At 41.5% G+C, this 17040-nt stretch overlaps 1 protein-coding gene across 2 annotated transcripts in view; it reads right to left on the reverse strand.

Annotated features, from left to right (window-relative positions):
- Nucleotides 1-4213: 4213 nt before the first annotated feature.
- LOC125889160 (large neutral amino acids transporter small subunit 4-like) overlaps nt 4214-17040 on the reverse strand; it is a 133141-nt gene continuing 120314 nt past the window's right edge. For both annotated transcript variants that reach the window (XM_049576921.1, XM_049576920.1), the window contains exons 9-14: nt 12258-12401; nt 11651-11777; nt 11428-11560; nt 11011-11084; nt 9634-9757; nt 4214-9533 (exon numbers count right to left, since the gene is read on the reverse strand). In XM_049576921.1, the coding sequence (XP_049432878.1) occupies nt 9372-9533; nt 9634-9757; nt 11011-11084; nt 11428-11560; nt 11651-11777; nt 12258-12401 (764 nt within the window). In that variant the 3' untranslated portion in view covers nt 4214-9371. The remainder of the gene's footprint in view (nt 9534-9633; nt 9758-11010; nt 11085-11427; nt 11561-11650; nt 11778-12257; nt 12402-17040) is intronic.

Raw genomic sequence — 17040 nt, forward strand, 5'->3', positions numbered from 1 at the left:
TATTATTAATACTGTTATTATAAATTATTATCATTATAAATTACTATTATTATTATTATTATTATTCATTCTCAATTGAGAAATACTTAAATTAAAATGATTCATCATGAATAAAATTATGAATTAAATAATATTATTAATAATTGATTATATTAATTAATTAATAAATGAATAATTATTCATTTATTAATTTATTATTGTTATTAATGATAATAATGATGATAATTTTATGTCAATATCTTATAATATATTACCATAAATAATAGTATTATGAACATATTTTACATATTATTAATACTATTATTATAAATTATTATCATTATAAATTACTATTATTATTATTATTATTATTATTAATTCTCAATTGAGAAATACTTAAATTAAAATGATTTATCATGAATAAAATTATGAATTTATTAATATTCTTAATAACTGATCATATTCATTAATTTATATATTAATAATCATTCATTTATTAATTTACTGTTATTATTAATGATAATAATTATATAATTTTATGTCAATATCTTATAATATATTACCATAAATAATAGTATTATGAACATATTTTAAATATTATTAATACTATTATTATAAATTATTATTATTCTAAATTACTACTACTATTATTATTATTATTATTATCATTATTATTAATTTTCAATTTAGAAATACTTAAATTAAAGTGAGTCATCATGAATAAAATTATAAATTAATTAATATTATTAATAATTGATATTAATTTATTTAACAATTATTGTTAGTAACAATTATGATCATTTTTACATAATATATTATTTTTATGTACAATATATAGTATGATATAATATTATATTTTTTATAATAATAATAATTATTGTTATTATTATTATTATTATTATTAGAAAAATAATATACATGCTTTTATTCTTCTTTAGGCATGAAAAAAGTTTTTTAAAGTTATTTTTTGTGTAGTTTTTCACATGTTCACTTGGGTGCACAGCATGCATTCACATTTTTATTCATTTATTTATTTCTACATATATATTGTGGGCTTTTTGCCTTTATTAGATGGGGCAGTTAAAGTGTGAAGGGGGCAAAGAGAGGTGATGACATATCACCTATAATACTGTTTGATGAAATGCAAAAAGCAGTGAACCTTCCTCTTGACTCCTCATCCTCACACACACACACCTCCCCATGTTTAACTGTATATTCTGTTCATTTTCTGCAAAAATATATATATTTTTTTGATTTAAAACCAAAAGCAAAGCATGATGATCCAGTGTAGTGGACATATAATTAATTATAATTTCCTCCCAACATAAAATCAAAACAAATTTCTCCTTAGATGTTACTTGGTGTTTCAACATGTTATTAACCTGCAGAGTCTCCTCTTATAGAAGGAATGTCAAGATGCACATACAACACCTGGCCAGAGGGTGGCAGTGTGTGGCATGATGCATTCAGGTCCACTGTAGTGACCTTTAAGTAGCTCTGCTCTGTGGTGATGACTGTGTGTGAAAGGGTTAATGACGCTCACAGCTCAGTGAGCATCAGTTAGTGCACAAGGACAGTGTACATGTCTTTGTGCTGTCAGAGGGTGGAGTAGGGTGTGTGTGTGTGTGTGTGTGTGTGTGTGTGTGTGTGTGTGTGTGTGTGTGTGTAAACCAGTCCAGGGAGAAACTGTCAGCGCTGGTCCGACCTGTTTCTGACACCTCAGACAGTTCAGATCCACTCAGGACAGATGTTCCTCTGTGATTTAAACACTGAGGTGGAGACTCTGCGTGGCTGCTGTTGTTCAACAGGTTTGTTCTCACACTCGTCTCACACAGATACTTCTTCTCTATTTGACCCCACATACCATGACTGTCAGCCTCAGAGTATCGGTGAGAGTGTGGCCCCTGCTGCTCTGAGACAGTACTGTCCCTCCTCTACAGCAGTGTATCCACAGTCCCTGGGGCCCTGTGGCATGTCTTTAAAAATATGAGACATGTGGCCCCAAATAACACTTAACATTTAATGTTTAAAAGTTAAAAGTTGAAGACAAAATCCTGGAGTTGAGAAAAGCCTCTGTAACACTTTAGTTTTGGCCAATTGTTTTTAAACGAGACATAAAATAAAGTGATTTTGATGAATTTGTTTTTTGTTTTGTTTTTTTGACAGAAGCGTTCATCGCACAGTTTACACAGGCGCAGCTGAAATAATTAGTGACGACATATATATCTTATATTTTATTTTTAATAGTTTTATGTCATAAGTACTTGTGTTAAACACTGTGCATTAATGCACATTATATTTTTTTATTTTAATGTACATTTCCATTTCTATTTTATTTTATTTATTGCTTTATATTTACATACTTCTATTGACACTTATAATTTTCTATTCTTTACATTGAAGCAACTGTAACGAATCACAATTTCCTGTCGGTGATCTATAAAGTATTTCTGATTCTGATTCTGATTCTGATTAGCCAATTAATCATTGAGCCAGCAGACAGAATATTAAGTGGCGACTATTTTGATAAATACCTTACTATATAATGACGAAAACTCTGTCTGTGTGTCTGTTCCACGTTTTTCTCCTCACTGACTTGGTCAATCCATGTGAAATTTGGCACAGTGGTAGAGGGTCATGGGAGGATGCCAATGAAGCAATATTACATCAATTGGCCAAAGGGGGGCGCTATAGCAACCCATTGAAATTGCAAACTCAAGAACCCATAACTTCCGCTTATATAGATTTTCCGCCATTTTGAATTTTTTGAAAAACACTTCAAATGGATCTCTTCCTAGGAAGTTTGAGCGATCTGCATGAAACTGGGTGAACATAATCTAGGGAGCAATATCTAAAGTTCCCTCTTGGCAAAAGTTGGAAAACTTCCTAAAACTGAGCTTCTATAAGGCAATGAATATTGCGGAGGGCGTGGCTCATCACATAAAGGTGTAGAACATCTCAAGGGTTTCACCCATCACCACGCAAATTTGTAGGCATATGACCACACATAATCTGAGGGGACCCCTCCATTATTGACCCCATCAAACAAAATGGGGGCGCTAGAGAGCTCATTTCTTATCTAGGCCTAACCGCCATATGGATTTTTACTAAACTTGGTAGATATGTAGAACAGGACGCCTCAAGGTGACTGGAGAAATTTAACTCTAATTGGCAACTGGGTGGCGCTATAACAACAGAAAAATGCTTCAAAATGGCTAAAATGCGACCGATCGCTGTGGCTCCCCCTGTGGACCAATGTTGGTGTTGTTTTCTAATGTTTGCTATGACTAAGTCATGGTATGGTATGCTGCTGCAACAAGGTCTAGCCGCACCTTTCCCATGTGAACTACCAGTGCGCCCCCACATATTAACACTTTAACTATCTGCCTTTCAACGTGCTACCTCAACTACTAATGTACAGTTTTAGCCCACTAACTATCCCACTATTGGCAATGGTACTACTGTACTTTCAATAAAGCAATCGTACTATCAAATCCACAAACACTCTGTCTGAATACATTGCTCTTCTTAATGGCTTCAGTTGACTATTTAATCTGCAATTTCCTATGACCTGTATCCCAAACACACACCATGTGAAACTGTACGTGGGCAACTGTGCACTCAGTGGGTATGGACTAGTTAGTTATTAGATTTTTAAAACTTCACCTTTGATGTTTGAAAGTTAAAAGTTAAAGTCTGGTTTTTTCACTGCTGCTGGTTAGTTCGTGCAAACAGTAAATTTTTGGCCTAATTTTAAATGAGACATTAAATAAATCATTTGATTTTGATGAAATATTCACTGTATTAAAATCAGATTTGTTGTGTTTTTTTCTGACGGAAGTGTTCATTGCACACGATGTGTCAAAGGACCACCAGAATTTTGAAAATCCAAGGGTGATTTCTGTTCTTTCAGTGTCTGGCTGTGATAAATGATGTCATTTTGCGAAATTATTTGACGTGCCTTCCCGATTTTTACCCCACCCCCTATAAATAACGATCAATCCCTAATGAGTTTTCATAAAGTATATGGTAACCAAACAAACAGCTACCTAACAAAAACATTTCCTGCTAGGTAGTGTAAAGAAGCAGAGGGAAATAATACTTTACTACACTTTTAATAACCCACATGATGTGAGAAGCAGCTGCCCCCATTAAAAGCATTTGTACATCCCTGCTCTACAACATCTACACCTGCACATTGATCATTTCTGCCGTTAGAAAAAAGAGACACATCTGTAGAAATGATTGTGTTTATTTTGTTTCATATACTGATCTGCCTTTTTTTTTTTTCTTTCAGCTGAAACAACGTGACTCGAAATGTCAATGACAATGGCTATACTGTGGTACAAGACAAAGGAAACCAAATATACAATATAAGACCATGAAAATACACAATTGTAAACATCAGAGGAAAAAAAACAAGCTTAATAAAGACAGTAAAACTTAACTGGAGCATGTTGGGTAGAAACAATACACATGCCAGGGGAGGGGAACAAGGTGTGGAGCTAAAATTATTCCCATTTCCTATCATCACATAAAACCATAAAAACACTCGTGAGCATGAGCTGACGCTAGGATTCATCTTCAGAGGACACACAGTTAATCAATACATCGATCAATAAACCAAACTACTGCTGAACTCCTATGAAGCGAAGGTAAGACAGGGAGGGTGATGGCGTTAAGGAGGGGGAGGTGTTTAAGGTACGGCAGTGAAGGAAAGTGCTGATTGGTTTTGAGGAAATGAAGCGTTCACCTGGTCACTCACCGCTCACACGCCCACGCTCAGATACCACATGTCGTCACACGTGACTTCAACTCACAGAAAACAGTCTGTAACGAGTCACGTTACGCAGCAGAGTGAGTTCACAGTGGGCTACCAGGCGAATTAAAAATCAGTGTCCTTCATCACCCACATTCATGGTGCTGGAGTAAAGTACTGCCTCAGAGTGTGTCTGTGCCTGTGTGTCGTCTTTACAGCACGTAAAGACAGAGTGTTAGTGACAGGACACACCAGCACGCTACGAGGTACACTCTGTGGAGTACAATTAACGTGTTTAATAAGAATGGCAAATGTGAACAAGGTTCTGTGAAGTGAAAACAAAAAGATACACTTGTACTTAAAGGTCCAGTGTGTTGGACTTACGGGGGACATATTGGCAGCAATGGAATATAAAATAATAAGTATGTCATCACGTGAAAATAAGAACTGTTTTCTTTTTGTTACCTTAGAATGAGCTGTTTATATCTACATAGGGAGCGGGTCCTTATCCACGGAGGCCGCCATGTTGCACCACCATGTTTCTACGGTAGCCCAGAAGGGACAAACCAAACACTGACTGCAATTCCTGTTTTTGCGTAGCCCACCACAGTTAGCGCCAGAGTTACACTTATTTGCAACTTGAAACTCCTTCATTCAGTGTTTCTAGCCGTTTAAATCACCTGAGGTCTCATTTATAAAACAAATGTTCGTACAGACAGAAGCCAAAAATGGCGTGGGCCAACAAGTATTTCCACAATGAGGCTTCCACCTCACCATCTGCATCGCCAATTTTGCGTCTCCAAAATGTCCATAAGCATGGGTCAAAGTTTCTCCCATCAAGTTTTTATCTTGGAGGTTTAAAAACTTCGTAATGATGACTCTTGGTGCAGAGGTTTAACTGGACTGCGCACAGCTGGGTAGCTTCGATTTTGGTGGCGAAGTCACTTCACATCAAGTCAAGTTTTTGCATAACATCCACCTTTAAAATATCTTCGTCACCTGCCTTTTCAAGGTGTCAGTTCGGGCTAGTTCCTGGTGAGCTAGCGCTAGCATGGCTACTAGTATCCACCTCGTCGTCCTCCTCGACAGAGTCCGTTCTAAACTCGATATTTGGCTTTTTCGACCGCATGATACAAGTTTTGTCTCCTACAAAAAATATTACTTAACTGAAAATTCAATCACCAAGAGCTCATCCAAATTGCGTGTGCCTAGGTTAGCGCCATAACCCCGCCCCGCAAGTCTGTCTTTATAGATCGCAAATTTTCTGTTCGGGGTGACGTACACCTCTTTCAGGCCTCGTTTTGTGCGTACACAGTGTTTATAAATGATTGTTTAAGAGAGGAAGAGACCTCTGCAATAATTTAGCTCAAGGTAAAAAGTTACTGAACATTCAGTGCTTACTTTATCGGAGAAAAAAGGCTAGCATCGGAACTTCGTAGGAGATACACTGATTTGCAACGTGAAACTTATTTATTTTGTGTTTTCATCGGTTTAAATCAGCTGGTCTGTTTGTTCTGGAGAAGAAGAGACCTCTGTGGATAATTCAGCTCCTGGCAAAAACTTCCTGAACAATGAACACTGAAGGAATTCTAACCAGGAGAAGTTTTAGCTGGTTGAAATCTGCGATTCTCCGCTAGACGCCACCGAATCCCCCTAAATCTTACACACTTCACCTTTAAAGATCTGTGACGCTACATTTACCGTTGTACATTTCTGTCGTTGAAATGTACAAACATAAGTCACATTGTCGTATCTCTCAGGAACAAAACTGGTGTTTAGAAACAACATGTGGAACATTTGAGTGTGTGAGAATTTCCTCCACTTATTAAGGAATAATAGTGCAAAAACAATCAGCGTCTGCGTGTGGCTTGTGCACAATAAAGACTGACAACTGACAAAAAGCTGGGATACCTAACAGAGTCTGCTGCCACTGAACCCAGACCTGGGTAAGCGATGGAAAATGGATGGATTGAGATTTGTTAAGTACACAAGTTTTGCACTTTGGAGACACAACAATGGACACAGAAATTCAACAAAGTTCCTTAGAAAATAATAAGGAAATGTAAAAGAATGTAAAGAACCCCTGCGTACGGTCTGTGGAGGTTTACTGAAAATGTTTGGTGCTAGACTTTGGTGTCTGGCGAGGATCTATGAACACAAAGTGGTTAAAGAGCGCTGGTATTGTGTGAGGATTCATTACTTTGTTCTGCAAATGTACAAATGTGAATGCAAACACTTTTTTCTTCACAAAAGCTTCGTCACATCTGTCGTCTAACTAAACATGATTAAATAACTCCGAACAATTCTCTTTGCTCATGCAGTTTAATAAGGATCTGTCTAACATGTGATTGGTCCCGAGCTGAGAGACAAGACTCTGCCGCACCATGCGTGCACATCAAGGCCATACGATGAACATGTGAAGCTATAGATTTTAATCTGAGCATAAAAAAATAACAGCATCTCTCCGTTCCCACGTTCTGAATTTAAAAAATCTACATCTGAAGCTCTGAGTTTACATTCTCTGCATCATGCACCGCAAGCAAGCAGCCATGCACTGCGTGTACGAGACAGTGCGGGCGGGGCCGTTTCAGAAATACACGCCTGAGGTCCATGTCTAAGGGGGTCTAAAGTGCATCATGTGCCATTCGTTTCTCAGTCACTCTCTGGGAGCAACTCGTGGCAGCAGAGGCTCGTCTCTCAGCTCGGTCACCTGTCGTCAGTAAACATTTCATTGTGTGTTTGCGGACGGATGGGTGGATGAAAGTGAAAGGTGGTTGGATAGATGGAGGGAGAGAGGGACTGGGTGCGCCACATCCTGCCTGGATCCACCCCGCCCATCTTCTGTACACATAGAGAGGCACTGTGAGGGTCATGGCTGTCTTTGGAAGTGCCTCTGTGAGTTACTGCCAGGCAGGAAATATCTGAGGAGACTCTCTGTATGGCATCTGAAGACAGCAGGTTGACTCAAACAGATATCTTTATCTCCCTGTATCGTGTTCTACACACTCTGTGCTCCTCCTCTGGGCTTCACAGAGACTCCTTATTGTGTGTGTTGAGTCTGTGTTGAGTGTGTGTTCATCAGCCTGCTACCTTCAACAAATCTCCCTTTGTGTTTGTAAGAGGTGATTCAAGTTTCCCAGAGCTGCTGCTGCTGCGGCTGCGGCTGCTTTGTGTTACGGTGCAGAATTACCACAAAACTGATAAGAAGCCAAAAGCAAAGCGGCCACGTGAAGCGGCGACCTGACTGATTCTTTGGAATCCACTGTGTCATCGGTTACAGAAAAAGCTCTGGTGAGGAATTTGACGGCAATCTGTTGCCTTTGTGGTAAAACGACCTGGACTGCCTCTTAAAGCAAAACATTTTGTGATTAAGCTAGCACCTTATGATGAAGAAATACAGTTTAGAAGATGACACGTCTGCCTCTGTGTGTGTGTGTGTGTGTGTGTGTGTGTGTGTGTGTTGCCCAGCACGTCCCAGAAGCACTTATTGCTGCAACGAATCAAGACTCCAAATTCATGAGTGTGTAGCGAGCGGAATAGATTTAACATCAGCGATCATATTGCAAGGAAATACATTTAAAATAAAAGGTTACATATTTCATACATAAAAGTAATATGAGCTAAAATAAAAAAAATAAAAACACACATGGCATGTTGAGGATGACTTCCTGCACTGGTGACTGAGTGAAACTGTAATACGGGACCAGCACAGTCTCTGGCGTCATGCAGGATCTAACCCCCACACACACTGCGTTACGTGACACACACACGCAGAGATGCTGCAGTGGTTTCTTGACTAACTCATGTGTGCATCATGCCATGGTTTCAATCTGAGCTGCTACCAATACTGCTGTCTGTGGATTCAGTTAATGCCCTCGAGCACGAGAGGAAGCAGAGATGCCACGACCAAGTGTGTGTGTGTGTGTGTGTGTGTGTGTGTGTGTGTGTGTTTCTCTCCCAAAAGACATTTAAGCCCAGACGCCAAGCAGCCCTGTTAGACACAGGCTTGCGCTGTGTGACAGAGATGACATGAACCGCATCTCTGACAAACCTGGACCAATCGGACAGCAAAGGTCGTCATGGTTACGGCTGTTTGTGTTCTTAAGGTCACAAGTCAGTTTCTGTGAAGTGGCTTTAAAAACACAATGTCACTGAGATTGTTTTTTTTTTTTTTAACATCTGTTTCCTCTTCGTTGTGGCTTTCCATTGGCTGGCATCTTCTTCTTCTGTGTTTTCTTTTTTTTTTTTTTTTTACGTTGGACTGGCAGAGGGTGAAACCAGTCGACCAATCAGTGACGGATATGAGAGGGTGTGCAGAGGAGTCACTCAGGGAGACGTAAAAAGTCCATCATTGCTTCTTTCTCCCGTTTCTCCTCAGCTGCAGTCAAAGAAGTGGGAGCTGTGTGTGTGTGCGTGTGTGTGTGTGTGTGTGTGTGTGTGTGTGTGTGTCAGGTCTCTCACAGTGTCTATCATCAGAGAGGGTGAGACAGGGTGTCACAGTGGTGTACAGTATGAAATATCGTAAGTCGTCTGAATGCAGACGAGCTGAGAGGTGCCCTCCGCCATCACCTCTCACCTCTCCTCTCTCTGTCCTCGTCAGGTTTTTTAAAAGATCACCCTTCTTCTTCACGGTCTAGACGTAGGCCTCGGGCTTGCTGTCTTCGTTGATCTTGACGTAGATCTTGGGATCCTCGTCGCGCTCGTCCCTCAGGCGCTGGAGGTGGCGGCTGTGGCACAGCAGGTACATGGGGAGGCAGAATCCCAGCATGCTCAGCGCCAGCAGGCCCACGTTCACCTGAGGACGACATCAGGGTCAGACAGAAATCTAAATACTCCCCACAGCGCTCGCTCCGTTACTCGTGTAAGCTAACGTCCATATGTGTGTGTCGTCTTACCCAGAGAGGGTCTCCGTCCAGCGGCCCCACCATGGCCATGAAGAGAGGCTGCTGCAGCAGGGCGAACAGAGCGCTGATCAGAGACTGCATGCCTGTCAGGCTGCCAAACTGAGAGGACGGGTACCTGCAAGGGACAAACAGGTTTCATAACTAACCTGAGGTGGTATTTGAGTTTTAAACATCAGCTCCGTGGTGATGTGATTCAGTTATATGGCCAAAAGTACGTGGACACTATTGACATACTTTTTGTAAACTGTTTCAGGGTTCAGACCAAGGCGAAAAATCTCAATATTACAGAACATAAGGATTTTTTTAGCCAATAATGTGCTTACAACTTTGTGGCAGCAGTTTAGGGGAGGCATGCTAACACGCTCATAAATGACCATTTCTTTAGATGCTATCTGTGTTAGCGATCCAGCTAATTAATTTAGTCATTTGGCAAAAATCTGCCATAGATTACTGTAAAACTTAAAATAATAGGCCAGGGTATTATTTGTTTAAATCACTATAATCAACAGGCCCATATTTGGGACAGGCCTTTAATTCCTTTCACACAAAACTGCTGTTCAGGATCAGGAAATACTCTGAAGGAGGTCCATCTCTGGTGCAGCTCGGCCTGGCGTGGCGCGTCTAAACTGATAATGGAAACGCAAATCAACTCGGGTATAGCTTGACTCAGCGTGGCTAAAAGTGACAATGGAAAAGGCCCACAAGGGTGACGGGGGATCAGACTAGCAGGCACCTTATCCTGCTGCACTGAAATCACACCGCCAGTAATGTTTAATATTTATTCTAACATTGTGTGTAATAACTTTTTCATTTATTTATTTTATGTGCAATAATTTTAACTTATTTTATGTTCACGGCACATGTTGGCCCTGCCTGTGTGTGTGTGTGTCTGTGTGTGTGTGTGTGTGTAGAGTATGAATAAATGATATCTAATCTCCTCCTTTATTACTTTTATAATCGGCTCCATTTGTGTTTATTTACAATGACAATGAAAAGGATTTGAATTTAATTTCAAATCACTGAATGGTCTGAGACCTGAACCTAATCCGCTAGTCATTTCTTGAAACCTGCTTATATTCAAAGGTATTCTCTTATTTTTTTAAATAATTTTATTCATTCTATTTTGTTTAATTTTACTTATTTTACTCTGTCATATTTAACTTTCAAACTATTTTTAAATATTTTTTATCAGTCTGCCATTTTTTAATTTGTAAAACACTTTGTTTTAAATAAGTTTATTATTATTATTATTGTTATTATTAATGTTTGTGTGTCTACATACTTTTGGCCATGTTGTGTAGTTAGTAAACGGTATATCTCATGGTATACAGGGACCACACAGTATCTTTTCAACACGTTGACACTTACACAGCAGCGTAGAGGCCTCCGACGGCCGAGTGGATGAAGCCTCTGACGATGGTGTGCAGGATGAAGGACAGAATCTGAGGAGGAGGAGGAGGAGAAAAGTGAAGAAACATTATTTTTAATTAAGTACTTGTTGAGGTCACAGCCGGTTCGTCCTCACTGAGAAACATTTCATGTTTGACAAATGAGACTCAGCCTGAGTAAAAACATGCAGTGACTCTTTTGTCCAGTAGGTGTCAGTGAAGCACTTTGTGATGTCAGGAGCTGCATTGCCATGTGAGGGTTTCCTGTTTGAACATCGTGTTCGTCTCTTCATCTCTTTCTTTCTCTGCAGTGTTGCAGACTCGGGGCTCCAGCTGCACATGTGCATCACTTTAAAGCTTTAAAGAATTCATATAGTTCGTGTGTGTGTTTGTGTACCTGAAGCGGCAGGCTGGGGACGATGCAGGTGACTCCAAAGCCAACCAGGAGCAGGTTGGTGAAGATGAAGGCTCTGGTGGCGTTGACGATCTTCTGGATCTGTTTGCTGGGGCGACTTGGTTGACCAGGCTCCCTGAGAGAACAGAGAACAATAAAACAGAGTCAGGCTTTGATGCTTTTTCCTCTTCTTCTCCTCTGAGCGTGTTCATGTGTGCATCCTCACCTCTTGGCACACTTGTCATTCTCATCCTCGCAGTCTTTGAGCCTCCAGTCCATGACGTAGCCGATCACAGGAGAGGTGACCAGACACAGAAGCTGGAGCACGCCAAAGATGGACGTGTAGACGCTCACTGAGAGAGAAACGACAGTGCGAACAGTTATTTTATTGTTTTTATATGCTGAAGTTCATCACGTGAAATGAGTTTGGAGGGCGATGCACGTCGACACAAGCAAACACAAGGTGGACAGACAGCGAAGGGGAAGGGCGGAGGAGTGTAGGTGGTTAGATCTTTGCTAAGTTAAGCCTGAAGTCTCTTACCCACGTGCATCTTTTCCACTGCAGCAGCAGCAAGAAGCCAGCATGACGAGGAAAGAGAAACAAACGCAAAAAGGAAAGACGGAGCTGAGTTAAGACCAAGCGGAGAGCAGCTGAGAGGTGATTGTTAGGTGTCAGAGCGCAGCAGAGAGCGAACATACAGAAGAACATCCACTGCGACACAGTTGACTGAATATCTGTGGTCAGACGGGAAAGATAAATACAACCACTCCCTGAACGCCACCTGTGTTTGCACCTACAGTTTAATCCACAACATGCTAGCAACAACACACACCTGTGCCGAGGTCTCCGTCCGTCAGGGACTCCAGGATGGTGTTCATGGCGCCCATGTAGAAGATGAGACGCAGCTGGGTCACACACATGGTGATGAGGCTCAGCAGGAAGATGGGACTGAAGATACTCTTCATGAAGGACGGAGCTGCAGGGGAAATGAAAGACGTCGTTACAGTCAGGGTTTGATCGAATCAGTCGGTTTCTTATCACATACAAGTTACTGGCTGCAGTCCGTTTGGTTCACATTTCACAGGACTAAGATTCTTTATTTATTTTCTAGGTTAAACACTGAGTCGCCTACTTCAGATCAAATGCTGCTTCAGAGGATTTTCCACCCTGAGCAGAACACAGCTCTCTGAAGATGAACAAACACTTACTGCGGTCATGTTTAAAGACACTGAACATCAGCAGCTTCAGTACGAAACAATCAATCGATACGGCTCTGCCAAAACATTTGTAAGGCAGTGGATAAACTTCATTTGCCTCCTCAGTAGTTTCCACTTGTGTCTGGTGAGGTGATGCCAACATTTCTGCACAGGAGTGGAAACGTATGGAAACATGCGCATGTGACAACAGCGAGCAGGAGACGACTGAATGTGGAAAAACTGAGACACTTATTTTTCTTTAGACGTCTCAGGCTGTTTGTCATCTGTTCTGTAAATGCATGTTTTCAGAATGTGTTTGTACTTCTTGTCGTGCGGTGGTTTTACTGCTCTGCGTGGGGTGCAGATTTCAGGCGGGATGCAGAGGAAAAAGGCAGAGGACTGTTGTGTTGACAAGATTAAAGGCAGGGCTTCCACACATAATCGTGGACAAAATATCAAAGCTCTCCCATGACCTTTTAAGGACCCATAATAAAAGTTTCATTTTACTGTGTGTGCTGCACTTGCCGGCCTGGTTACAGCACTTTTCTCCACACACACATGCAGCAGAGTCTCACTTCCCATAACAAACACCACCACACTACGTCACATATACACGTAACGTCTAAAAGCAGAAGGCTTGGCCGCTATAAGTCATGGAGAATGAGAACTGTGCAAGTTTTCCACTTGTATCAAGCATCAAATAAGTTGAGTTAATTTGCCTTACTTGACATTGCACGTCCTTAAATGTGACTGTTGCACATCACAGTGTCGATGCTGAAACGATATATCGTGCAGCCCCAAGCTGACACATATCAGAGCTACGTTATGTCCACGACTAAGTTAGGTGGAAGGTTATCCCTGGAAGGTTACTGTGACTACTAATTTTACTACAAACTACAAAACTCCATGAGATTTCCAAAATGTTCAATGAATTTTGCTAATTCCATGACTTTTCCAGGCCTGGAAAATAAGACTTTTCCAGGTTTTCCATGACTATGGGAACCCTGTAAAGACGTTTACACCATAAACTGATGCAGGAAAGGCACAAATTGGTCCATAAAACTTCACCAGGACGCTCAAAGTTTTCAGATGGAGAACCCCCAAATCCCCTAATTCAGTGTTTCCAAACTGGGTCGCGGTCCATTCTAAATGGACCGCAAGTGACTCACAATCGTGTCATGTGAGTGAGAGTGAGTGACTAACAGACAGCTACTTGACAGAGACTGATGACATGGCCAAACACATGTATGATGCTGAACGTATTCAACTGTGGGACCTTGAACTGATGGCTGAGGAGAAATCTCGACCCAGTGGCTGGACCAGTTGGGAACCACTGCCCTAATTGATATCACCCAGTGTTGAAACGCAACCTACGCCCCTGCTGGTCCAGCTCACTTGAGATCAAACTGGGCTGTATGTGGCCCGTGAACTAAAATGAGTTTGACACCTCTGACATAAACCTGCCTGTTCATATGTGATACCCCACCTATAAAGAGGCGCCTCCTGCCTTACCTCTCCCGTTTTGCCGTGTCACTTAATTTATGTCGAGTTTATACGGTTGTGTTTGACGGAGGGTTTTGTTTTCGCCATTTGCTGTCAGGAATAAACAGAGATCACCTCTGAAGATATCCACGATCTGGTCCTCTTTATATCAACACAACGCAGACATCACTAGAGTCCAGCGGTGACACATACCCAAGATTCTCTGTCTCTTTTCGCCTTCCAAACACACGATGGAAAACTACCCTACTTCACTTCCTACCCAGGGTAAATCTCCTGCTAAGGTGGGAGAGGAGGTTGTCATCTAAATATTCCCGCTGGTCCCCGGGTGCCACGGTAACACGTCTCGCCCTGCAGGAGAAGAAGAGCGGCCGGGGGACTGAGAGAAAGGTGGGTTCTGGGAAAAGGTTGATCATTAATCAAAGTTGTGAATCTAAATGGAGATTGGACACAAGTGCCCAGATGGTGACGCGCTGGACAAACCAATTAATTGTTGGTGCACAGATGGAGCAGATGGGTTTATTACCCAGAACAACAGGTATCCATGCGAGGCTTAATTAAGGGAATTGTTTGGTAACGGGTCACGCTTTTTAGAGGCATTTTTACACACGCTGCATTTTTTACTTCCACACCCGCGCTGTGTTTCTGCCTCTGATCAAAGAGTCCACAGCTGGACTGGGGACCACGTGAGGCTGTGCTTATGAAATCTACACGTGGTTTAGCTTTTACAATATGCTCTTAGAGGGAGTGTGAATGTCTCTTCATGACAGTCTATCCAATAGACTACAAACATCAGCTTCATGGTGGCGGCAGGGAAAGCCAACAGCTGTTCAGTGTGACGTGGTCGGACACTCCTGCGCTGATCAGTATGTATTTCATTTTGAAATTGAAGCAATCTATTATAAAAACAGACTTTGCTTATCTTCAGCGCTGCTTAAATATGTAGTTTACATACCGAACTGGAACACTGTGGCCACGCTGAGTGTTTCAGCACAGCCACATGATTTGTTTTTGTTACTGCTGATAGAACTAAAACAATAACATGTATTAAAATTCAAATCAGGCCTTTGAGCTCCCGGGAGACGGGAGGAAAAGAAACAATGCCTAATGAGTAAATATTCTGCAACCTGCACAGCTGCCGCCAAATTAGAGAGGAATGAGAGGGGGCCGGTGTGTAATATGGGCCCCTTTAAAGCTCCTGACAGACGGAACATGTCCAGCTGTTATGAAACCAACCATGTGCGTCCTGATTGCACTCCAAACACACACACACACTCACGGACACACACTTGGTGATGCTCGGCCCTCAAATCACAACAATGCCTCTCTGGCTCCCTGCCCGCACACCACACACCTGCTGAGCGGCTTTTCTAAGAACGGGGTCCGAACCAATTCCACGGTCCGTTTGCTACCAAAGAGACCGAGAGGGGAGCGACCAGGACCCCCCCACTGGGAGACCCTGACCCCGGTGTAGAGGAGCAGGGGAGGCATGGAGGTGTCGGGGTGAAGGAGGTTAGCTTAGTGTGGATGTGGGGCGGAGGTAAAGGGGCATTTAAGGTACATTAGGGATGTCAGGGTGTTTGTGCCTAATTGCTGTGCACAGATGTAGGTCAGGCCTTTCAGAGCTGAGAGGTGACGCTGCTGATATGAAGTGTATTGTATTTTCATCGTTCATGCATTTATTGTTCAGCTTATGGTTGTTGAAATGAGTCACTCTGAGCAAGATGTATTTAGGGGGGCTCTGCACCAAATTCAGAGCGTATGAGATGAGGTGTCCTAACTAACAGCTAGTGACGGAGTGGTGCAGTTTTAAGCTGAACTTTCATGTTTCTATTTATTCCCATCGCTCACTTTTAAAGGGCCGTAATGGACGAAGAACAGCTGATTTATGAAGTTGAATTGAGGAATTATCTCTACGATAGATTCGTATTTTACTACGAAAACCTACATAAGGTGGCATCTTCCTGGAGTGACAACGCCAACCAGTTTGAAAACTTTGTGACTTCATTTTCCGCTCAGGACACCATTACTCCACTAGGTCTTTACTAGGGCAGCCACTTCATCAGTCGGAGATCCCTCAGTGGACTGAGATTGCTTCAAGTTGATCGATCATGTTTTGGTCCCCAGATTTTGCTACAGAGTGAGTGCTCTTGACTTTCATGCTACTCTGTGGTACAGAGAGCTGCAGATGTGACGAGGAGCAGCTTTCCATAGTAAGGCTTTGAGATATCATGATCTTCTCTCTTCTGCTTGGAAGTGAATTTACAGCTCACAGATACTTAATATGAATATCTAGTGTCCGCAAAAAATGTTGTTGTACATTTCCGATCCGTCGTTGGCGCTGTTAGCGCTGTTAGCTTGTTCACTATATTACATGAATGCTGACTGTCCCACTGAGCCCCGTTAAAACTTAAAAACTTTATATGAAAGGGGATAAAAATGAATTGTCGCAAATTCATATTAAACGGTCAAATCTGATTCAACTGATAAAAATTCGTGGTCGGGAGTCAGGAGTCAGGTGCAGCCCTGATCTTTACTGCTGTATTACTGCTCTGAATGCTGCATACATAACCTTTAAATACTAACAAATTAAGTTAAAGAAGCTGTGTCAACTTGATTTGATTTGAAGTCTGTTCCATATGGCCAACCTCGGATTGTGACTCATATTCATACAAAAAAAGTACGTAAAAGTGAAAATAAAAAGCTTAACGACTTTGCTCTGATTAGAGAATATTATAAAGTGTTTGTAGGACTGTTGGATGGACGTCTGTCTGGAAAAGCCTCTGTCCGTCACAGCGCTTTCAGACAATCTGGCAAACAAAGCTGCCCTCCTGCCCGGTTCATTCACAACCAGCAGACTGACTCCTGAGATGCTCGGATGAATATTTATAAGTTGGCAAAGAGGACACAACAAATAGT

Source organism: Epinephelus fuscoguttatus, linkage group LG5 (genome assembly GCF_011397635.1).
Source record: "Epinephelus fuscoguttatus linkage group LG5, E.fuscoguttatus.final_Chr_v1".
Taxonomy (NCBI): domain Eukaryota; kingdom Metazoa; phylum Chordata; class Actinopteri; order Perciformes; family Serranidae; genus Epinephelus; species Epinephelus fuscoguttatus.